Source organism: Rhinopithecus bieti, unplaced genomic scaffold (genome assembly GCF_001698545.2).
Source record: "Rhinopithecus bieti isolate Rb0 unplaced genomic scaffold, ASM169854v2 scaffold_46101, whole genome shotgun sequence".
Classification (NCBI taxonomy): domain Eukaryota; kingdom Metazoa; phylum Chordata; class Mammalia; order Primates; family Cercopithecidae; genus Rhinopithecus; species Rhinopithecus bieti.
In genome coordinates this window covers 1908338-1931280 of record NW_016819049.1, presented here as the reverse complement: position 1 = coordinate 1931280, position 22943 = coordinate 1908338, and the positions used below count along the sequence as shown (strand labels likewise).

General features: G+C 52.8%; 1 protein-coding gene across 3 annotated transcripts in view; it reads left to right on the top strand.

Annotated features, from left to right (window-relative positions):
- The window catches only part of CD82 (CD82 molecule), a 60814-nt gene that overhangs the window by 29742 nt on the left and 8129 nt on the right, over positions 1–22943 (top strand). For all 3 annotated transcript variants that reach the window (XM_017858163.1, XM_017858164.1, XM_017858165.1), the window contains exons 3-6: positions 4496–4578; positions 10398–10470; positions 15285–15409; positions 15581–15655. In XM_017858163.1, the coding sequence (XP_017713652.1) occupies positions 4496–4578; positions 10398–10470; positions 15285–15409; positions 15581–15655 (356 nt within the window). The remainder of the gene's footprint in view (positions 1–4495; positions 4579–10397; positions 10471–15284; positions 15410–15580; positions 15656–22943) is intronic.

The following is a 22943-nucleotide window of genomic DNA, read 5'->3' as shown; positions in this document are numbered from 1 at the left end:
CCTCCTTCCTAAAAAAAAAAAAAAAAAAAAAAAAAAATGAAATCTGGGCCAGGCACAGTGGCTCACGCCTGTAATGCCAGCACTTTGGGAGGCCAAGGCAGGCGGATCACAAGGTCAGGAGATCAAGACCATCCTGGCTAACACAGTGAAACCCCGTCTCTACTAAAAATACAAAAACAAAATTAGCCGAGCGTGGTGGCGGGCGCCTGTAGTCCCAGCTACTCTGGAGACTGAAGCAGGAGAATGGCGCGAACCCAGGAGGCGGAGCTTGCAGTCAGCCAAGATCATGCCACTGCACTCCAGGCTGGGCAACAGAGAGAGACTCTGTCTCAAAAAAAAAAAAAAAAAAAAAAAAAAAAAAAAAAAAAAAAAAAAGAGAGAAATCTGTTCTTAGCTCAGAAGCTGTATAAAAAACAGGCAGGGGGGCTGGATTTGGTCTGCAGGCTGCAGTTTACCAACCCTGGCTCCACACCAATCCTTATTTCTGTCTCATGAATGGCAGACTGAGACTCCGCTCTCAGTATGGGAGGGCAGATCCAGGCATAACCCCTGGCCTTCTGAATTCAACCTTGGGAGTTCTTTGAACCTTGGAGGTGGTTGCGGATTCCTTGAAGTTGATGCCACAGTCCATCATGGGTGACCTGGGTGTGTCCCCGCCTCGGGCTAAGCTGACTCCCTTGTCTGTGTGGGATTGCACCTCCTGCTGAGTGTGGAGACTGTTCTTCACCCTCTGCTCCCTGTCACTTTGAAGGCAGAAGCATCTGCACTTGCAGGGCAGGAAGACTTTGTCTTCTAGATCTTGGCCAGTGTGCCTGGGAACCACCTATCCCAGGTTCCAGTTATCAGCACCTTCTCCCTTAGGTGATGTCCAGGTACCTCTGGGTCTGTCCCACTTGACTGGGCTGCCTGGCTCTCATTTCAGCATTCAGACCCACCCAGCTGCCTCCTGTGTGGGATGGAGCCCATGGGTGGTGTAAGGGGCCAGGCGACCTGGGCCCTGTCTTTGCCCGTCCTCCTACTTGTGACCTTGGGCGGCTCCTTCTCTCCTCTGTGCCTCTGTTTGCACGTAGAGGTTCTGAAGAGCTTAGCCCAGTGCCTGATACAATTTGTGTGCGTGACCAAGGGACCAGCCAAGCTTGCCTAGGGTCTGGAATATCATGGGAATACCAGCCCAGCCACGTCAGCCTTGGTGACGAGGTTTCCCAGCTTCCTCCTTGCCCTCCGAGCAAAGCTCCTCTGAGCAGCCCTTTCATCCTTACACCTAACTGGACAAGGGAAACCCAGCCGTCCCCAGAGATCCCTTTATAATCCCAGCTACCGCCCAGAAGGGACCACTTCACAGAAGAAAGGTCTTGGGCTCTGAAAACCACTGCCACTTATGAGCTGTGTGATTTGGACAAGTTACTGAACCTGTCTGAGCCTCTGGTCTGCCAGGGACAGAAATACTCACTTCCTGGGCTGGTTCTGAGGATGATGGGAGATGATGTCTGAAAATGGCCACTTGTAGTGGTTGCTAATCCCTGGCGGCCACTCCTTCTCCTTATAGACGTCATACTTACTCTTATTTTTGTTTTTTTGTTTTGTTTTTGTTTTGTTTTGAGACAGTCTCGCTCTGTTGCCCAGGCTGGAGTACAGTGGTGCAATCTCGGCTCACTGCAACCTCCGCCTCCTGGGTTCAAGCAATTCTTGTGCCTCAGCCTCCTAAGTAGCTGGGATTATGGTCACTCACCACCACGCCCGACTAATTTTGTGTTTTTAGTAGAGATGGGGTTTCACCATGTTGGTCAGGCTGGTCTTGAACTCCTGACCTCAGGTGTTCTGCCAGCCTTGGCCTCCCAAAGTGCTGGGATTACAGGTGTGAGCCACCGCGCCCAGCCTATACTTACTCTTTTTCTAAAAGCTGCCCTTTGCTGAATGCCTCCCCGCGGGGCTGAGCAGAGGACGTGTGAGCTGGAAAGTGTAGAAACCCCTTTCCCGGACTTTCTGAAACTGCAACACCATGGATCTGACTCAGGGTTGCCAAAGAACTGTTTCCACACTTCTCCAATTTCACAAGGATGCCAATGGCCCCGTTGCCGAGAAGCATAGTTGGTTGCTGGACTGCAGTTAGTGGATGTTCTTGTGGTGAAGGGGTGTCTTAGCTACTGCTGCTTGGGCACTGAACCTGGGTTGGTCTCTCGGGGCATGCCCCATGTTGTTTACTAGAAGGAGACCTGGTCAGGCTGAAACACAGCAGATCTGTGGTAGGAAAGAAAAACAGATGTCGCCTGGCTTTGGGAAAGAATCTCTCTTCTCTTGCTGTTTTGTTCCTGAAGTTTGTGAAGTACCTGCGGTGTGTCAGGCTCTGTGCTGAGAGGTGAGAGACAGGAAAAACAATAGCTATCCTTGATGTAGTGCAGAGCCCCAGGAGGCCTTCCTAGACCAGGACGGGGTTTGGGCATCGAAGATCTCTGGCTTTCTGGGCACAGGGAAGTCATGTTTTCTCCTCTCTAGGTCTGCGGAGTTGTCCAGGCTGCGCTGCCCTGGCTCCTGAGTCACTGCCATCTCTGCAATTCTCAGATCCAGGCCTTGGCGCCCCCTAGACTGGAAGAGCCATTTAGTCTAATCTCCCTATGTAGCACTTAAATCCCCCATGAGTATTTTTTTTAGACTTTGCTTCCACGCCACTTGTGAGGGGAAGCTCACTACCACCTAGGCAGCTTTTTCCTAACTTGGGCAGCTTTGCTTCATGTGATGCCTCCCAAATCTGCCCTTTAGAAAGGCACTTAAAGAAACCTTCCTCTAACAAAGCTGTTAGAGGAAAGAAAACTGGACTGGACCCCTTGGGAGGTCATGAGCCCTCCTCATTAGCCACCTTCCCCATCACCAGAGATGTGTGAAGTGGGAGCTAAGCTCCCACTTGACAAGGAGGATGGAGGATTGTTGATTGTTAGCATGTCCAGAAAAGAGTAGGGAACCTGTGTGTAGCTGGGGAAATTGAAGACTTTCAAGCGGTGCCGGAGGAAGAAGGAATGAAGCCCAGGCTCTGGCTTTCCTTTCCCTTTGCTCTGTGGCCTGCCCTTCCCCCTCCATAAGGCAGGGAAACACAAGTGGGCCTGGTGCCTTCCCCTCCACCCTCCAGCCCAGCTTTGCCCATGCAGCTGTCCCAGGCCAGCTGTCCAGGCCCCAGCTGCCCGGCAATGCTGGCTCCCTTTGCCCCACAGGGTCTGAAGGCTGACGGTTGGCACTCCTTGATTTTCTGGCCTCTGAGTTAGGGTGAGGACAGTCAGCTTCCAGCTTCCCTCCTCCTCCTGGGGCCCTCCCCTCGCCTGGGGTCTTTTGGAGTGGAGGGGGCACAGCATGCCAACGCATGGTTTGTGTCATTTCAGAAGCACAGCTTGTGTCATCGGGGAGACTGTGAAAACTTGGAAACAACCTGTGTGTCCGATCTTAGAGTATCAGTTAAACGCTTTATGGGATGGCCACATCTGGGACTTTAACCTGGGGCCACTGGGGTTCCTGAATGGGTTTCCTGAGGTCCACAAACTCCCAGAAATTATTAGCATCACAAAATGCTAACTACACATGAATTTTTGGGGGGACTCTGTGAGCCCCCAAATGTTAATAAGTACTAATAGGATGGAAGCCTATGCAACATACGAAACTATGAAGAGCATTTTATCAACATACAGAGAGTGAAGATCATAGAATGAAAAAAGAGGTCTACAAAACACTATACAGAATGAGCCCAGTTTTGTTTAGAACCATTCGTTATACACACACACACACACACACACACACACAAACACACACACACATACACACACACACACACACACACACACACACACACAAACACACACAAACACACACACACACATACACACATACACACACATGAATTATAGCTACTAAAATTATGACAGTTTTTAATCTCTGGGGTGAGATACATTTTGCTTGATTTCTGTTTTTTCTGTATTTGTTGGGTGTTCTATAATGCATGTTTATTCCCTTTGTAATAAGAAGCCGGGCCACTCCCCCATTTTCTGAGAAGCCAGAATTCCCCTTCTCACCTTGGCAGACCCCACAACTCCCAGCCCTTAGTCCCAGAGGGAGTCTGTGGAACAAGCACAGGTCTCGCCTCTGGGTATCTGTCAATGGATCACTAACTTCCTGGCCCCCTGACTTCCAACAGAGTCCATCTGTGCAAGTTTCAGAGCCTGGGTCATGGAGGTGAGGGGTGAGGGTCTCCCTCTGTCATTTTGCTCCCACCAGCCCCAACCCCAGTGCAGTGGCTGACCCAGAGCCTAACTGCCAAGCATCAGGTGCCTGGCACACGAGACTATTCGTGGGACCCCATTTCCTAGGTGTGTGGCTTTGGGCTAGTTGTCTAACCTCTCTGGGCCTCTGCATCCTATAAGACAGGGACAGGGTTAGTACCCACCTCCTGGGCTTGCTGCAAGGGCAGACTGAGCTGATCCCCTCACTGGCCTGCCTGCCTTCTCTCTTCCCCCAGGAAGCTCCAGGACTGGCAGGATGGGCTCAGCCTGTATCAAAGTCACCAAATATTTTCTCTTCCTCTTCAACTTGATCTTCTTCGTAAGTATGTCCCGTGCCGCCCTGACCACCTCCGAAAAGATTCTCCTCCCAGGGGCGTCCCAGCCTGACTCTGTCCAGAGCCGACTGGGCCGGGGATTGGGGGGATTTGGTAGGTGGGGACTGAGGACGAACTATCTCCAATGGAACCTGCTGGGGGTAGCAAGGAGATTCCCCAGCATTCCCAGCTGGTCCTTTGACAAAGCACTAGATTCCTGACCCGGCCTTCCCCTCTCCTAGATCACCCAAAGCCTGGGCTGGCCAGGGCTGGAGGTGGGTATGGGGAGGGAGAGGAGAGCCCCTGGGCATCCCCCTAACTCTAGTCCTGCCCTGGACCCCACCCTGCCCATGTGAAGAACTGACCTGTTACAGTTCGAGGCCCCAGTTGCCCCATCACACCCCCATCCCTGTCGTGGGAAGGTATTTTCCTGAGCTCTCATAGAGTGACTAACAGGGCGCCAGGCTTTGGGCTAGCGAAGGGCACATACCTCCTTCCCCAGACCCACCCCAGCAGATGGGCCGTCCAGAGGTCAGCTCTGTGGACACTGACCGCTGATTTTCCCAGGGCCTGGGTTTTCCTCTCTGGCCTGGCACGGACTGCTTCTCGCCTTGGAGTTGCCGGGATGGTGGGGTGTGTGTGAGTGTGAGAGTGTGTCGTGAGGGGACAGTACCCTGGAGAGGACTTCATAGCCTCGGAGTAGCATTGGGGGCGCTGGCTTCTCCGTGTTGATGGTCTACCCGATAATGTTAAAAAAAAAAAAAAATCAGATTGTACAGTAGGATGTTTCTTATGATCCAAAGTTTTAAATGTACATATTCATAAAAAAGTGAGTATTTTTTGAGAGGAGAAGAAAACACCTCTGAATGTTAATGTTGGAATTCTTGGGAATTTTTATTTTATTCTTTATGCATCTCTGTATTTTCCCAGTTTTCTACGGTAGACATGAATTACTTGTTAGGGGGAGGGGTACATTACAAGTTACATGGTTTATGGGAAGTTTGGGAAATAAACAAGAATCATTCTAAATTCCCCTTCAGGCCAGACATGGTAGGTCTTGCCTGTAATCTCAGTGCTTTGGGAGACCGAGGCAGGAGGATTGTTTGAGGCCAGGAGTTCTAGACCAGCTTGGGCAACGTAGCAGTACCCTGTTTTTCTACACACACAAAAAAAAAATTAAAAAATTCCCCTTCATGACTTTAACCCAATGCACAGACATGTACACATGTGTTCCTGGCACCTGCACACAAGTGTGCACACATGCACACATGCATACCAGGAAGCCCTGGTACTGCCTGCCTTGCTGTTTGTCCACCCTGGCCCTGGCCCCAGCTCCCTCCTGGAGGACTGTATGAGGCCCCACTGTGGCTCTGGACCTCTGCTCATGGCAGCCGGGCCTGGAACCCACCCCAGGCCGGGCTTGGGCTTCCCCAGCTTGGCGGTCAGGTCCCTCCTGGCTGCCCTAGGACTTTGGGAAGCAGCTGCCTATGCAGGCAAAGCCAAGCTTTTCCTGGCAAGCACTTGGTGTCTGGGCTGAGACCCAGCATAAAGGCCAAGAGGCCAGGACTGGAGGGTCGGGGAGAGGGGGAGCGCTGTCGCTCTATTCCTGGGGGCTTTAAGGACTAGAGAGATGGGTCTGGGCTCTGGCCTAGTACTAGGTCACAGAGCTTGGGTTTCAGGGATAAAGAAACTTTCCTTCATGCAGTGGGGGTTGGGAAGACCCTAGTAGAGAAAGGGAGTGAGGTTGGTGGTTTCGGCCAGGGTGTCCCTTTCCGTCCTGCTCTCAGGCTGCCCTGTGGAACCAGGGACTGGAAAAGCTGCTCTCTGGCCAGGGCGTGGCCTCCTTTTGGCTCTTCCAGGGGGCTGGCAGGAGTCAGGTGTTAACTGTCTGTGTACTGGGGCCCAGGGTGATCCATCAGGAGGCTAGAGTGGGAGAGGGGGAGCTTGTATAACAGGAGGGTGAGAGGGAAAAAGGAAGGCTGGAGGAGGCACAACGGGCTTGTTTACTCCTCAACAAATGTGTATGTGACACCTCAGTATCTTCAGATGTTCAGGGCGGAAGAGCCCTGATTGCTGTTCTTCCGGAGCCTGTGTCCTAGGGAGCAGGGGCTTCCATCAAATAACTACTCAAATGCATGAAAAATTGCAGTTGTTGGGGGTACTGGGAACAGATAGGCTCTTTGGAAAGCAGATGAGGCTCTTGGCCTGGTCATGGAGGTCAGCAAAGGCTTTCTGGGGTTCTGGGTGTGGCTTTGGAGAGGCGGATCCTGGCAGTGGGGCAGCCAGTGAAGGCAGAGTGCACCTCCCCAGGCACAGACTGGGTCAGCCTGCCTCTTTGTTTTATGCACATTGGGAGGGGTTACGTGGTTGGATTTGTGGTTTGGAAAAATCCCCGTGGCTGCTATGTGTGCTTGCGCCTGCGCACATGTGCACCTGTATGTCTTTGCCTATACTCCCTCTGGACTCCAGACTCCCCAGCACATTGCCACTGTTCCCAGGTCCAAAGGAATGCAGAGGCGCTGGTGCTGCAGCCATGCTGGGGAAGGAAGCTCTCTGCTCTGAGGGCCCTGCCTCCTGGCTGGGTCCCATCTGGGGATTGGAGAATGTCTGGGGAGTGATTAACATGGGGCCTGCCCCACAGCCCCAGTCTTGGTTCACAGAGAAAAAGCGGGTGCCATGGTGCCTTGCCCATTCTGGTAGACTGTCCAGCCTCCTTTCTGGCTCTGCCACAGCCCCGTGGCTGATCCAGCCACACCTGCCCATCAGGCTGGGGTCATCAGACCTGCAGAGGGACTGAACGGGTAGCCCTGGGGACTTTGCTCTCCGGGTTCCTCTTGGCAAGCTGAGGAGCCAGCTGAGTAGTGTGGGGTTTTGATCTACCTGGGATTATGTGTGCCCAGAGGGGATTTTCTGTCCTGCCTCCCATTCCCTTTCGGTGGGGGCTGTCCTTCCTCCTGTCCCACCCTGTGAATGCAGGAGGGAACGGGGCAGGGGCTCTGCCCACATGGGTCTGAGGTGCAGATGGAGCAGACGTGGGCCTGAGCACTGGCCCCTGCCTCGCTCTGCTGTGGGGTGGTGGTGGGCTGAGTAGGGTTGCAGGAGTCTTGGGGAACCAAACTCCCAGGTCCTGGAAAGCCCCCGTTTCCCCCAGCTATGCAAATTAAGGTGGACCTACCTTCCAGCAGACCCTTCTCCTCCCCAGTGTCTCAGGGGCTTTTCGGTCCCGAGACTGGCTTTCTGGGTGAAGACCGAGGATGGATCTAAACTATCCCCACAGCTCACCTGTCACCATCTGGTTTCCAGTACCTGATGGATAAAATCAAGGCCTCATATAAAATTCCCTGTGTATAAAATGAGGACAATCACAAGGCCCGTCTCACTGGGAGAGAGGAGAGGACATATAATACCTCAGTGATGATTCTGGTGGGAGACACTGGGGGGCAGACATGGGGTCATCACTGTCCCTTTGTGGTTGTAGTCATCAGCCACAGTGGTCTTTAAGGCAGCAAGTACAAGGTTAACAGGAGAGAGACAACCCCCTACCAAGCCACCTGGGCCCTGGGGCAAAAGGAAACATCAATAATACTGGTACTGTCAACATTTTATTTCGAAGTTTAATAGTTCATTAATCATGGATTTTTGGCCTTATTATTATTATTTTTTTTTGTAAGATGGAGTCTCACTCTTGTTGCCCAGGCTGGAGTGCAATGGGGTGACCTCGGCTCACTGCAACCTCCACTTCCTGAGTTCAAGTGATTTTCCTGCCTCAGCCTCCTGAGTAACTGGGATTACAGGTGCACACCACCACACCCAGCTAATTTGTTTTATTTTTAGTAGAGACAGGGTTTCACCATGTTGTCCAGGCTGGTCTTGAACTCCTGACCTCAGGTGATCCACCTGCCTCGGCCTCCCAACGTGCTGGGATTACAGTTGAGCCACCGGACCTGGCCCTTAATTTTCTTTTTAAAGTATTGCTGCATGGTCGGCGCCGAGGCTCACGCCTGTAATCCCAGCACTTTGGGAGGCCGAGGCAAGTGGATCACCTGAGGTCGGGAGTTCAAGACCAGCCTGACCAACATGGAGAAACCCCGTCTCTACTAAAATACAAAATTAACCAGGCATGGTGGCGCATGCCTGTAATCCCAGCTACTCGAGAGGCTGAGGCAGGAGAATCGCTTGAACCTGGGAGGCGGAGGTTGCAGTGAGCTGAGATCGCGCAATTGCACTCCAGCCTGGGCAAAAACAGCGAAACTCCATCTCAATCAATCAATCAACCAATCAATCAATAAAGTATTGTTGCAAAATATTATTTCTCTTGATTCCTGAGTTTTTGATGCTCCCTCATGTGTTATACCTGAGGCAGGTGCCTTGGGCCTTGGGCCGGTCCTGGCTCTGGTCTTTCATAATGATAGAATGAGACTGATAGAGACCCTGCACCCAGGCCAGCCCCAGGCTCAGGGCTCTAAGGCAGCTGCTGGCCTCAGACCTGAGATTATGGGATGATGGCTGAGGTGGGAACCCAGGGCTTGTGATACAGGTGGGAGTTTCAAGATGGGTCATCCACCAGGTGGGCCCGTCCAGGCCCCCATTAATGGCCAGCCTTGTGGACTGACACAGGGCCACCCCCACCTCCAAAGGGAACCTGCACCTTTGCCCAGATGGCAGGCACTTGTCCAGCCTTCGCCAGCTTTGTAGGATGGTGGATCTTGGCTGGGACTCCACCTGGGGACATGAGCTCAGCCCTGGTAGATGGGAGACAGGCAGGGAATCCCTGGGCTTGGGATCCTTTTCTGTAACCCCTCATTCATTATGGGGTGGCAGAAGGAGGGGGTCTTGCCCTGTCACCCAGGCTGGAGTGCCGTGTCATGAACACAGTTCACTGTAGCCTTGACTTCCCTAGGGTCAAGTGATCCTCTCTCCTCAGCTTCCCCAGTAGCTGGGACTACAGGCGTGCACCACCACATTGGCTAATTTTTGAAATTTTTTGTAGAGTCGAGGTCTCATTGTGTTACCCAGGCTGGTCTCAAACTCCTGGGCTCAAGTGATCCTCCTGCCTGGGCCTCACAAAGTGTTGGGATTACAGGCGTGAGCTACCACGCCTGACCTTCATTTTCCTTTCTAGTCCTGCATTTACAGTTTGGTTCATGAGCTCATTCATTCCCCCAGCTGCTTAGCACCCAGTGCTATAGAGCTGCTGGGGATACAGAGCTGTCTCCAACCAGCCCTGCCCTCAGGGAGCTCACAGTCTAGCCAGATAAACTAACATAGCAGTTAGACCCAGTGGGAATGACTAAGAAGGGCCGGACAGTGGTTGCTACAGAATGGGAGCACCTGAGTTTACCTGAGGGGGTCAGAGAAGGCTCCTGTGGCAGGTGGCCCCGTTGTTCAGACCTGGGGATGAGTTGGGCTTTGATGTTCAAGTCCACGGAGGGTCTTCCTCAGAGCTTTCCTTTTTTGGGGAGCTCCTAGGCCCTGAACTGGGTGGAGTGGGGGGGATGAGCTGAGAAAAGGGCCAGGAGATGCAGCAGGAAGGGTGCCCCTGGCAGGAGGCTGCACCAGGAGGCTCGGCTGAATCACACATGGTGGAGGGGGGCAAGATGGGAGGTAGGAGGGATTCCCTGCCCAGGGTCCTGGTGTCTGGCTTGCTGCGGTGTGGGACCTGAGGCCATCTGGACATCCCTGGGCTGGAGAAGGGTGGAGGTGGTACCCTCTGTGGCCCCTTGCCCTGCCCACTCTGACTTGGGTTGCAGGGACAGCTGGCAGGGGGAGGGCTCTCACCCCATCTTGGCTTGGCTCCCCATTAACTGCTCCATTCTCTTTCCAGATCCTGGGCGCAGTGATTCTGGGCTTCGGGGTGTGGATCCTGGCCGACAAGAGCAGTTTCATCTCTGTCCTGCGTAAGAACCCCTCAGCTTCCCCAGACCCAGGCCCACTGGAGAGGGGAGGGCCAGGGCACAGGCACAGCTGTTCCCATAAGTGCTTTGGCTTCAATGCCTGTCGCTTTTCCCGCTGACCTCAGGGATGTAGCCAGGTCCTGCTGCCGACCACTGCCCATGGCTCTCTCTGCAAGGGTTTCCAAAAGGAATTTTCTCTTCTTCCCCAAACAAAGCTGCTGTTGTCTGGGGGAACACTGGAGATGAGGGAGGCTTGTTTTCTCTTCCTGGCCCCTTTCCTTGGCCCTGACCTTAGGAAAGCCTCTTACAGTCTCTGCCCTTTCACTTGCCCATCCAGCAGAATGTAGACAACAGTCCCTCCCATTTCACAGAGATGTAAGAAAGGTAGTCAGGGGCTGATGAAGCACCTGCTGTGAGTGGTGCTTCGCTATGAGCCCAGCAGCAGCTTGGTGGGTCAGGTGTGTGCACGGATGAGGAAGGTTCCAGGCACAGTCACCAATTATCATGCTCCTCATGTGCCAAACAGTTTGTACCGATAAACTGTCTTAATCCCACCACAGCCGGGTGAGGTAGATACTTTTCTATTCCCGCCTTACCAATGAAGAAACAGAGGCTCAGAGAGGTTAAGTCCCTTGCTAAAGTTCACACAGCTTCTAAATGGTGGGTGTGGGACTCGAACTCCAAGCGCTTTCGTCCTAAATGCAGCACACGGCAGGGTGAGCCACAGTGTGGAAACCCCTTCTCTCACTCTTTAGAGGCAGAAGAAAAGAGGCCCAAGGCATTTCTGCAGGGATAAGAGCCCTTCTGTGCCTGCTCAGCCTCCTCCAGGAAGCCGTCAGGGCCTGCTGCGCTGACCTCTCAGGGGCTCCCTGTGGTGGGAGGGAGGCACAGCAGAAGCCCCCAGGGGACAGCCGTGCCACTCCCCTCGCTGAGTGCGGCCTTGGCTCACTTCTCCCAGCAGCTGCCCAAGGCAGCTGGTTTGGAATGTGGCCCATGACAGCTGCTTGATTTACATAAAGCGGAACCTGGCTAGGATGTGATGATGGAGAGGCCACATCTGTCCCCCTGGCCCCAGGGGCTAGGCCTCCTCTCCGGGAGATGGAAAGCAAGGATGATCCACACTCTAGCCACATCTGATGCACCCCAGGGCTATCAGTCTCACCCCCTTTCACCCTCCATTCTGGGGTTAGGGTGGGTGGGCGACCCATGCCCCCCACACTCTCCCGGCCTGTGACACACCCTCCTTGGCCCCATGAGGCCAGCTCTCTACTTCCTGAGTCATGGCCCAACCCAGCAGGCACTGCACCCCAGGGCAAAGTCTAGAGGCCCAGCCTGCCCACCCACATTTCTGCCCTCTGCGCCCTGCCCCACAGCTGGTGCAGTGGGGGTGAGCCCGCTGGGTGGGGAGAGCTTCCTGCTGCGGCTCTGGCCTCCTCCCTGTTCGGGTCTGACAATCTCAAGCTGGCCAGACCTTAAAGGTCTACTGTCTGCAGTAGAGGGTGCATTTTACAAATGCTTCAGCCTGAGCCCCACCCGCCCCGAGGGACCTGACGGTCGGTGTGCGTGGGAGCCTAAGCGCTGGTGTTCTCTAAAAACTTCCCCAGGTGGATTCCCCAGGCAGCCAGGGTTCAGAAACACTGATCCTCTAGCCCAGTCACTAGGCACTTGTGTAAACTGAGGCCGGAGGTGGGGAAAATGATTTGCTAAGAGTCACGGAGCAGCTGAGGGGCAGAACTGGGGATAGCTCTTTCCCTGCCGAGTTGAATCCCTGCTCTGAGTTCATGGGGCTGGGCGTTGCTATCCTCATTTTACAGAGGAGGAAACTGAAGCACAGAGAGGCATAGTAACTTGCACACAGCAAGCAGGTAGGGGAGCTGGCTGCAGATGAGGTAGCCTAGCTTCTGGGCCTGTGCCTTGAACCCCTGGACCACATGGTTCTGCAGTCACATGCCACTGGTTAGTACCTTAGTAAGAGGAAGCACTCTGCAGTGAAGAGCAGACTCGAGCCTGACTGCGGGGTTCGATTCGTGGCTGTGCCGTCCACTAGCTGTGTGACCCTCAGCACATGGCTTCACCTCTCTGTGCCTCCTCACCTATAAAATGAGGATCGTAGTAGAGTGCACTTTCTGTGGTTATTGTGAGAAATTAAATGAGCCTCTCATTTTTGTCTGAAAAGAGTTTAGGACAGCCCCCAGTGAAAAACCCTACATACGTGATGGTTAGCTAAATTTTATAATACAATTTAATCCTTTTGCCATCTTCAAGTAGGAGGCTTTAGACCCATTTTACAGAGAAAGAAATAGAAAACGGCTTGCCCAGGGTCAGAGCGTGTTGGCAGCAGAGCTGCCATTAGAATCTACTTTTCTTGATCCCTGGTCCCTTTCTGTTTGGGTCACCTCCTTTCTACCTTCCTGGTCCCTTCTAGGCCCAGGAAGACTAAAAAGTGTTTTGTTTTGTTTTGTTTTTGCCATGCCCTGTGGATGGCCTATCCCGGAATATACCCTCACCTACTTCCTAAGTCAGCTTGCTCAGATTTGGGGTAGGCCTGAGATCCTGGGGGGACAGGGAAAGGCATCAATGAAATGTTCTGAGATACGGAGACCTCGCAGTTCGTCTGGTCTCCCGGGGGAAGGATCTGAGTTGGGGTCTCAGCCCTGGGCCTTGCCTGCCAGGCAGCTTACAGCCTGCTAGCCTCTCTGAGCCTCGGGGTCCTTGCAGACAAATCAGGATGTGAGTACAGCCGCAGAGGGCGGTTGCAGAAATTAGGCAGGATGCTTTGGATAAAGGGCCTTGTTTGGGGCTGGCACACAGTGGCTGTCTGGGCAATGCCAGTTTCTTTTTTCTGAGAGTAGTCACTGGGAGAAATTGTTGGAAGCCAAACCCAGGAAGTTTAGGAAAAGTGGAATTGACAGCCTCTCCCTGCCCATGCTGATGGCTGGGGCTCAGTGCCAGGAGGTCCGCACACTCACCCCGAGGAAGGTGGGGGGCTCCTGTGAGGAACTGGGTGGAGGAAGCCTGAGAGTAGGGTAGGTTGGCCAGAGCTCTTCCTGAGCTCCAGAACATTCTGTCTGTAATCAGGAAGTGGAGCTGAATCCCACAGACTCCCTCCCATCCTCTAGCTTGATCGTTATTCCTTAAGGGCAATAACGCCCCGTGGGGACCAAGGTGGGGACCTCGGCCTCTCCAGGATCCCCAGGGAGTCATGGCCAGCCCCAGGCCTGTATTCTCCCTGCTGATGGTCAAGGGGTTGGTCCTGGCTGTGCCTCAGTGCTTAGGGGCGCACAGGTTAAAAACGCAGGTCCTTGGCCTTCTGCTGGGAGCGTCTTGGTCGGGTTGTAATAGACGTAAGCATCTGCATCCGTAAGAGGCTCCTCTGATCCAGCATCTTCACCCTCCAGGTGTGTCCTATGCTGGGGGTACAGCGTACCCATGCTGGCGAGCTAGAGATGACATGAGCTTTACCCTGTGTGATGGGTTGGGTGTCTTAGGAAATGTTGGCCAAGTGCCCCTGCTGGATTCCTGACCTCCGCCTCCCAGAATGGGCCTGTCCACAGGTGACTCTAAAGAAGGTCTTAGCCATCAGGCCCATCCCTGCACCTCCTAAGCATCATTTCCTCCCGGGCTCCTTTCTTGCTCTCACTGGTCCATTCTCTCACCTTCTTTCCAATCTTCAAATACACCAAGCTCCTCCTTCCTCAGGCCTTTGCACCTGCTGTGCCCTCTTCCTGGAGTGCTTTTCCCACAGATCTTTGCTTGGCTGACTTCTTCATTCATGTCTTGGCTCAAATGTCACTGGCTCAGGCTGGCCTTCCTCGACCCATTCCGACCCTCTCCCCGACGGGCAGTTCTCTGCAGTTAGTCAGCTTTGGTATCTTCATGGTGACCAACACAACCAGAAAACCTGTGTTGCATATTTTTTGTCTCCACTCCCCACCCCCAAATGTCAGACCTTGTTAGTCACTCTTCTGTATCCCCAGCAACTGGCACGGTGCCTGGCATGAAGTGGGCACCCAGTAAACATTTGTTGGCTAAATGAACATGCATCACACCTGTAGCAATACATGTGCCCCGTGCATCAGCAGAAAGGGTGTGGCATTGGAGGTCTGCATATTTTCAAATTCCAGCTCAGGCCCTTGCCTGTGTGCCTTTCTGAGCCTCCGTTTTCTCATCTGTGAAAGGGCTATGCTAGTGCCTGCCAGGCAGGGTGATGTCAGAATTGGCAACGGCGTGTAGAAAGCCCCTAAGACACCGTGAGTGGGCAAGAAAAGCTGGTGTTTGTTATTATACGGACAAGAAGGAAGGCGGGTTAAAAATCAGCTTGCAATCTTAACGTCCGTGGCCCCTGGAGAAGCAGCCAGCCCCTTGTCTGTCAATTCCGCAGATCCTCACTGTGCCCAGCACCTCACTGCGAGAGGCGCTGTTTGAGCTGAGGGTTTCCTGGGAATACAGCGAAGCTTCTGCCCTCATGCACATGTCCTTGGTGGAGGGGGAGAGCAGACAATGAGCAAGAAGAATCAGTGAAAAGTAGTCTGTTCAATCCTGAGAAGCATTACGAAGAAAAAAATAAAGCCGGGAAGGGGCTTAGGCTTGATGAGGGTGTGGATTGCAAGTTTACTGGAAGGAGGGACACAGGTGGGAATGGGGGTGAGCTGGTTCCCTGTTGGGCAGTGAGAAGCCAGCAGGGGAATGCAGCTGACCCCAACACCCTGGCTCCAAAGAAGGGATCGGGAAGCAGACCTGGGCGGTTAGGCCAGGTGTTTATACCTGCTGGGCCCATGATTTTGTACTTAGTAAGTGTGCTTCTTCTTCCCCCCTAGAAACCTCCTCCAGCTCGCTCAGGATGGGGGCCTACATCTTCATCGGCGTGGGGGCAGTCACCATGCTCATGGGCTTCCTGGGCTGCATTGGCGCCGTCAACGAGGTCCGCTGTCTGCTAGGGCTGGTGAGTAGGGATCCCTCCGCAGCTGATGCCCATTTCCTCTCATCCAGCCAAGTGCAGCCTGAGCACGTTGCTGGCCATAACGGCGGGTGGAGAGCGTCTCCCGAGGCACGCGGGCTGGGTGCACCTGGTTGGGGACCCACAGCTGACTTTGTGCCTGCTCTGTGTCCCCAGTACTTTGCCTTCCTGCTCCTGATCCTCATTGCCCAGGTGACGGCCGTGGCCCTCTTCTACTTCAACATGGGCAAGGTAAGCCCCTCTCTCCCTTCCCCCTCACTGGGCTGGACCAGCCATGTGGGGGTTGACCTTGAGTGTGGGGGATGGACATGGAGCCCTCCAGTTGTCACAGACAGACCCAGTAGGTGTCAGGGACGGCCTTCTGGACACTATTCCTTGTGATCAAATGGGGGAGTGTTAGAGGAGAAGGCAGCAGGTGTGGGCAGTCCCTGCTGGGCCTGGATCTCAGCCTGACCACACTGCTTTCTAGCTGTGTGGCCTTGGGCAAGCTGCTTGCCTCTATGTGCCTGTTCCACCATCTGTAAAATGGAAACAATAAGAAAACTGAACTCTCTGAGTATTTGCAAAGATTATTCGAGATTATCTGAGTGAAACACATAGCACATGGCACCATAAGTACTCAATAAATGTCATTCTTGTTATTATGAAGATACTTTAGCAACTATTAAATCCATGCCACTCACCCACAAATGAGGTTTAGAAGGAGACTGTTAATAAAAACATCAGTCTTGTGTCCGAGGGGAGATGTTCAGCTTTCAGAAACAGAATATCAGACTTACGGCGGCTTAAACTTGAAGGACATCTGTGGTTGACTTGCCCGGAAGTCTGGTTTGGAAGCTCAGAGGCTGCGGTTCTGGCTGTTCAGCCTCCTCGCTGGGATGGCTTTCCTGCATTATGGCACTTACCTCGTCGTTGCAAGATGGCTCGACGTCTGTGCTGCTGTGGCCAGGCACGACGTCTGTGCTGCTGTGGCCAGAAGATGGGGAAGTAGGCAGTGCCAGACATTGCCATCCCTTTTATCAGAAAAGCAAGCCCTGGTTGGGCGCAATGGCTCATGACTGTAATCCCAACACTTAGGGAGGCAGAGGTGGGAGGATTGCTTTGAGACCAGCCTGGGCAACATGGTGAGACCCCATCTCTACAAACAAATGTTTTAAAATGCTAGGCATCGTGGTGTGCATATGTGGTCCCTACTACTCAGGAGGCTGAGGCAGGAGGATCCTTGAGGCCAGGAGGTTGAGGTTACAGTGAGCCATGAAACAGAGCCTGGGGCAACAGAGTGAGACCCTGTCTCAAAAACAAAACAAAATCCTCCAACAGACTTCCCCAGACTGGGTTACAAAGCCACCCCTGGTTGCAAAGGAGGCTGAGAATGTGAGTATCAAACTTTCAGACTCTAAAGACAGAAGCACAAGAGAGAAAGGAGCCAAGAATGGCTGTTGGGTGAGCCAGTTAATTGTGAGTCACAGTTATTGCGTAAGAAGCACCTACTGTGTGCACGTGGTGTCTTCTAGAAGCTTTCCATACATCATCTTGTCTTCACAATGGCTCTGCAGGGTTTTATGTTAACAGATGGAGAAGCAGATGCTCTGAGATGAAGAGCAATAACAACATTGATAACAGTGGCTCTAACTCCCACCATCCCTCCAGTTGAGTTCATGCACAGCATATACCAAGTACAGTGTTGACCACGTGACACTCCTCTTGCTGATCCTCACTAGACCCTCTCAAGGTCGTGGGAGAATCTCCGTCCTGCAGATGAAGGAGTAAGGTCAGCCTAGTCTCCCTGACTCTGATTCCTGAGTTCACTTGTCCCCAGACCCTGCTGCACGTGGTCTGTGGCCTAGCAGACCCTTGGGGTCCCTGCTTCCAGTGCCACCAGTTCTTGTCCACCAGTGAGGGTGGCAGAGCCAGCAGCCAGTTGGGCTCCTGCACATCACCACTTGAAGGTCAAGTTGCCTGAGATCCCTCTTGGAAGGTAACTGAGAAAACACTATACCAACATCAACATCAGCAACGAACACTTAATAGAACTTAGAACTTAATAGAACTTCAACAAGACAAGATACTCTTGGTAACTAAGGGCTAACTTGGGCACTGAGCTTCCTGGCAGTCAAGGCAAAAGTGGAATATAGTGGATTTTGTAGATGAAAAGCAGCTTGTTTGGCCAGGAGACAGGAAGCCAGCAGTTAAGGGAGGGAAATTCCTTTCCCAGAAAAATGGTTGTGGGGTCAGGTCTTCATTTTTGCCCTATGGCACTGGAGCTCCTTTAGTACCCAGTTAGTGATATAATCAGGGTGGATTAGAATCAGGCCCCAGTGAGCCAGCTTCTATGACTCAGAAGCTTGTTGCCTCTACAGGGATCTCGGGTAGTCTGTGTGATTCACCATCTCTCAGTAATAAAGATGGCACCCCCGGGTTGGCACCAACCACATGCCAGGAGCTGAACTAGAAAAGTGAGCTGACATACACGTTTCAAATTTACAAACATTTTCCATTTGAAGAAACTGAGAACCCAGGAAAGCAAAGTGACTTTCGGCCACTGACACACACAGCTTTGGTGCAACAGAGTGCATCAGGTGCATTTCCATCCTGATCCCTCGGAGTCCGAGGCCCATGCCTCCCTGTACACCGTGCTGCCCTCCCGTGGGCCATTAACTCTGCTTGGCTGATGATGAGGAGCTTAGACTCACAGGTGTCCTGTCAGTCCCAGAACAGGACTTGTTTGGAGATTTGGGTTTCCCAACCCCAGCCAGGCTCTGTGCATTGCACGACCACCCCCATCTTCCCCTCCAGAGTTCACACCCCCTAGTCCCAGCCTGCCTCACCTTTGTCCACCACCACCTTTTCTGGAAGGCAGGGGGAAATTTTCTGGCTTTGCTGAAGAAGTTCTGATGCCACTCTATTGCCCAAGTTGGAATGAATGATTTCTTTTTTCTTTCCCAACGCATCGTAAATCTCAGTGGAAGACTAAACATACTCTTGATGGTGTTTATTCTGGCAGACAAGGCTCGGCATGGGGGTGGGACTTGTCTGAACCTAAGGAAGAAAGGCCTTTTGAAAGGAGATAGGGCTCCTGTGCAGGTGGGTGGGAGTGACCCTGCTGTGGTCTCCAGGGCTGCCCTCTGTCCTTCCTGCCCCTGCCACCTGCAGCCACTGTTCTCAGGGCAGCGATGGGGAGGTTGGGGACCTTGGCATGGCATGTCACCTCTGGAGCCTTGGGTTCTGCTTCTATAAATTGAGAATAAACCTGCCTCTCCCTGCCCTAGCACCCAGGCTGAAGTGAACACACACTGTGATACTTCTAAGAAAATGCAGAGTGGTGTCCAAGGGTCTCGACTATGGAACCACTGCTCTGACATTCTGGGCATGCTACTCAGCCTCCCTGTGCCTCAGTTTCCTCATTTGTCAAACTAGTAACAATATAGGCCCGCTCACTGTCCCTTCTCTACAATTCTGAAATCCAGAAAAGCACTTTGAAAACCAAAAGTAGCATTTGCAACTCATTTGATGGCAAAATTGAACCTGAACAGAGAAGCAAGGCTGTGTATGGGCTTTGCCTGCCCCCTTAGGGCATCCCTGGGGAAATAGAAATGGAAGTCATTGCAGGCTGCTACCCCAGCCCCCACTAGTGGGTGTGATCTGTCCCCCCAGGCCCTTTCTAAAACCTGATCCTGTCTGGAGCCGGAGCCCCCAGGGGCTGCCTCGCAGCACTTGAGAGATGAAGAGCCCTAACATACGGGAAGGGTGTCGTGTGGCGCCCAGCCGGAGGCCGATGTTGCTGGCATCATTGCCAGTGTTTATTATTATTGCTGCCATTATTCACTTCATGAGGGCCTGGTAAGGACTCAATAGATGGCAGCTATTCCTGCTGCCCTCGTTGTCAGCAGAGCAAGGGCTGTGGGAACGAGGATTTGGGCGTGGCACTAAGATCCTCATCTGCTTGTTTATCCAGCCTCTGGTGAGCAGAGCCCAGCTCTGGGATTCAGGGGCCCTGTGTTTTAGTGTGAGCTCTGCCGCTATTTGCTGTGTGGCTTCGGAAAAGTTACCCAGCCCCTCTGATCCACAGACAAGCTCTTAGGCCATGCCCAGTGCAGGCAGTCAGGGATTCTGACTTGTTCTCTCTAGACAGTGGGGGTGGGAGGGGTGAGAAGAAAGCAGATGCAGTTTGCCCTTTCCTGTGGTGTGCGGGCGCTGAGCTGGATGCACTTGGCTGGCCATACTGTGCCAGGGAGGCCCCGAGGCTCTGAGAGCCATCAGGCTTAAGCAGAAGACATTGGAGGGGAAGGGGCTCACTTGGCCTGGCTGGGAGCCGGAGATGGGGGCTGTGACAGTGGCAGTGGCTGGTCAGACAGCTCCCCAGAGATGTTGATCAGGGGAACTGTGATTTCCTTCTCATCCTCCTCGCTCTCACCCTGAAAGCCCCAAATTGCTGGTGCGCATATACTCTCATGTGTGAGACGCAGGTGGCGAGACAGGTTCCTAGGGGACAGTGTGGTTCTCTGTGAGCTGTCTGCTTGCTGAATTAGAACTTCCTGATTCTCTGGCTTGGGGTTCTCTTGTGATGGGGCAGAGGGAGGAAGGGCAGCTGGAGCTGGGGACAGGGAGAGGTGACCTTTCTCTTCCCTGTTGAGAAGGGAATGGAGGAGTCCAGGCTGCTCCTCTGGAAAAGGATTATGGAGACACTTGGGCTAGAATCTCTGAAGCACACGCTGGTCGCTGGCTCCGAATTCTGGGGTAGCTAGTTATGTGGCTTGCAGCTGGACTTGCAGGAAAGATACAGGTTGTCACAAAGACTAAATGCTCCCCCCACCCCCTTTACGGCCAAGGGCCCTCATTTCCTATCAGGGTACTGGGATGCAGCCTCTGAGCTGGTGTATCTGTATTCTAGCAAAGCATTTGCCAGCATCTCCTGTGGGAAACCTGGAGAGGACAGGAAGATGTGGGTCCAATTCATGCATTGGCACCTCATTATAAGGGGTGATTTCACACCTTAAAGAGCATGGCGAGAGGTCTGCACAGCACCCCCAGGGGCGGGCACAGAAGCCTGAAAAGTTACCCTGGAGACGTAGTCTGGTCTCAAGTATCTGGATAACGTGTGTCCTTCAAGAGAGGGATTTGATTTATTCCTGTGGTCCCAGCTGGGACTTAGGTAGCTGGGAGAGGAGGAGGATGTGAACTAATACAGGTGGGAAGAAGTCATTTGAGCAGAACTTAAATTGTATCAAGAGCCTCCCAACTCCACAACATGCTCCCCTGTGAGTTACTGAGTTCCCCATCACAGGGCGCTTTTAAGCAGAGCCTAGAAAAGCATGACTCTTACATTTGGATGATTTTCTGGACTCAAAGGTCTCTCCTAATTCTGACTCTGAAAATTCACACTGAAAGGGGAAGTCAAAGCACAGCATTTGGGTGGGACGTGAGTAGAGCCATGCAGAGGACAGCAGGGTCACGGGGAGGCGGCGGGCAGCTTGCCGAGGCTAAGATCCTGGGGCCCTGGAGCTGCACAGATCAAGGTCTGGTCATGTCTCTGCTGCTTTCTATCTGTGTGATCTTGGGAAGTTGCTCCAACTCTGAGCCTCACTTTTCTCTTCTGAGAAACGGGGAGGAGGGAGACACGGAAGACAGGGCTGGCTTCCTCGGCATTCAACCTATGCAGTCGCACAGGATGCTCTGCTGTTGCTGTATTGAAATTCTTTTTTTTTTTTTTTTTTTCCTGTTTGAGATAGAGTCTCACTCTGTTGCCCAGGCTGGAGTTCTCAGCCCACTGCAACCTTCACTTTCTGGGCTCAGGTGATCTTCCTGCTTCAGCCTCCCGAGTAGCTGGGACTACAGGCATGTACCACCATGCCCAGCTAATTTTTGTGTTTTTAGTAGAGATGCAGTTTCACCGTGTTGGCCAGGCTGGTCTTAAACTCCTGAACTCAAGTGATCTGCTCATCTCAACCTCCCAAAGTGTTGGGATTACAGGTGTGAGCCACCACGCCCAGCTGAAATTCTTAATAATTTTTGAACAAGGGGCTCTCCATTTTTGCTTTGCACTAGGTGTAAATTATGCAGCTGACCCTGGGCAGGACTCTTTATGGCATGTAACAGTGACTCAACTGAAAGTGGCTAGAGCCAGCAGAAGGCTCAGCTGTATCCAGGTTCCCAAGGGCTGCTGCTGTCCCTCTCCACCCTTCAGCCCTGCCCTCCTCTGTTGGCTCCCTTCTCGGGCAGGCTGTCCCCGGTGGAGCCTGAGGGTAGCCCAGGTCCTCATCCTACCACATTGATGGAAAGAGGGCTGGGTATGTGAGCGTGGATCTCAAGCCCATCTCTGAACCACTCACCGTGCCTGCGATGTGGATGGCACTGAGTGGCAGCCCAGGTCTTTTGCCTGCCTCTGGCATTGAGGGAGTGGGGCCTCCCCAGCTCCATGGAGAAATAGAAGGGTGGTTACACCCAAGGAGTGGGTTTCTGCAGGGCAGGCAGAAACAGTGGAGCAGTCCCTGGGGGGATGGAGGGAGATCATGAATGTCTGTTCCTGCTACCTCCCTGTCCTTTTGGTCTCAGTAGCTACCTGGTTGCCAGGTTGACCTCACTGTACTCCCAGCACAGGCCTCCTAAGCCTTGGGGTCCCAGGGCATCAGCTCGAAGCTGAACCAGCCACTGTGGCCATGGTCCCTGTGGCCCAGGTGTGTCCCTCAACCACATTCTGGACTGAAAGATGTTGTGGTGTTTCCATGGAAACCACCTGTCTAGGTGGAAACCACCCAGCTTCCATCACCTTCTCATTTCAGGGGGCCTGGGAGAGAAATAGGGAAGTCCAGGCTGCTGTGACAGCCATGCTGGGGTTTAAACAGAGCCTCAGTGCAACATGTCGTGAGGAAGCTGGGTGAGTGGGGAAGGATGTGGGAGAGGCAGCTTTCTGCACAGATGCTTCTGGAGAACCCCTCCTTTCCACACCATGGGGATCACCCACCCATTGGGGTTAAGAGGTGGACCTGAGATGTCAGATCGGCTGGCAGACAGCCCAAGCTATGTGACTCAGGCAAAACCCTTAGCTTTTCTGGGCCCTGGTTAAAACTGGGTATGGCCATGTGGTTTAAATGCCAATAAAGCTTAATAGGTAAAAACCTGGGTTCTGAAATCAGCCAAGCCTGGGTACAAACCTCACTTCTTCCACATGTTGGCTGTATGACCTTGGGCAAGTTAATTAACCTCTCTGGGTTTGTTTTCTATATCTCTATAATGAGGGAATGGGGTGAATACCTAGGCCATAGGTCTGCTGTGAAGATTCAGTTGAGATACATTTAAAGTGCCTACCACAGCACCAGGTACATAACAAACATTTGATAAAAGTTAACCACTATTAGTGTTGTGATTAATTACTGACAGGAAAGCTTTGCAAATTGCAGAACTCTGTATAAGGGTTTGTTGTTTTTTTTTTTTAAAGTATCATGCTGAGAGCTTTATTGAGAGAAGGGCAGGGAGCATCATCAGAGGCTGGTTTCCCAGCATTCTTTTTTTTTTTTTTTTT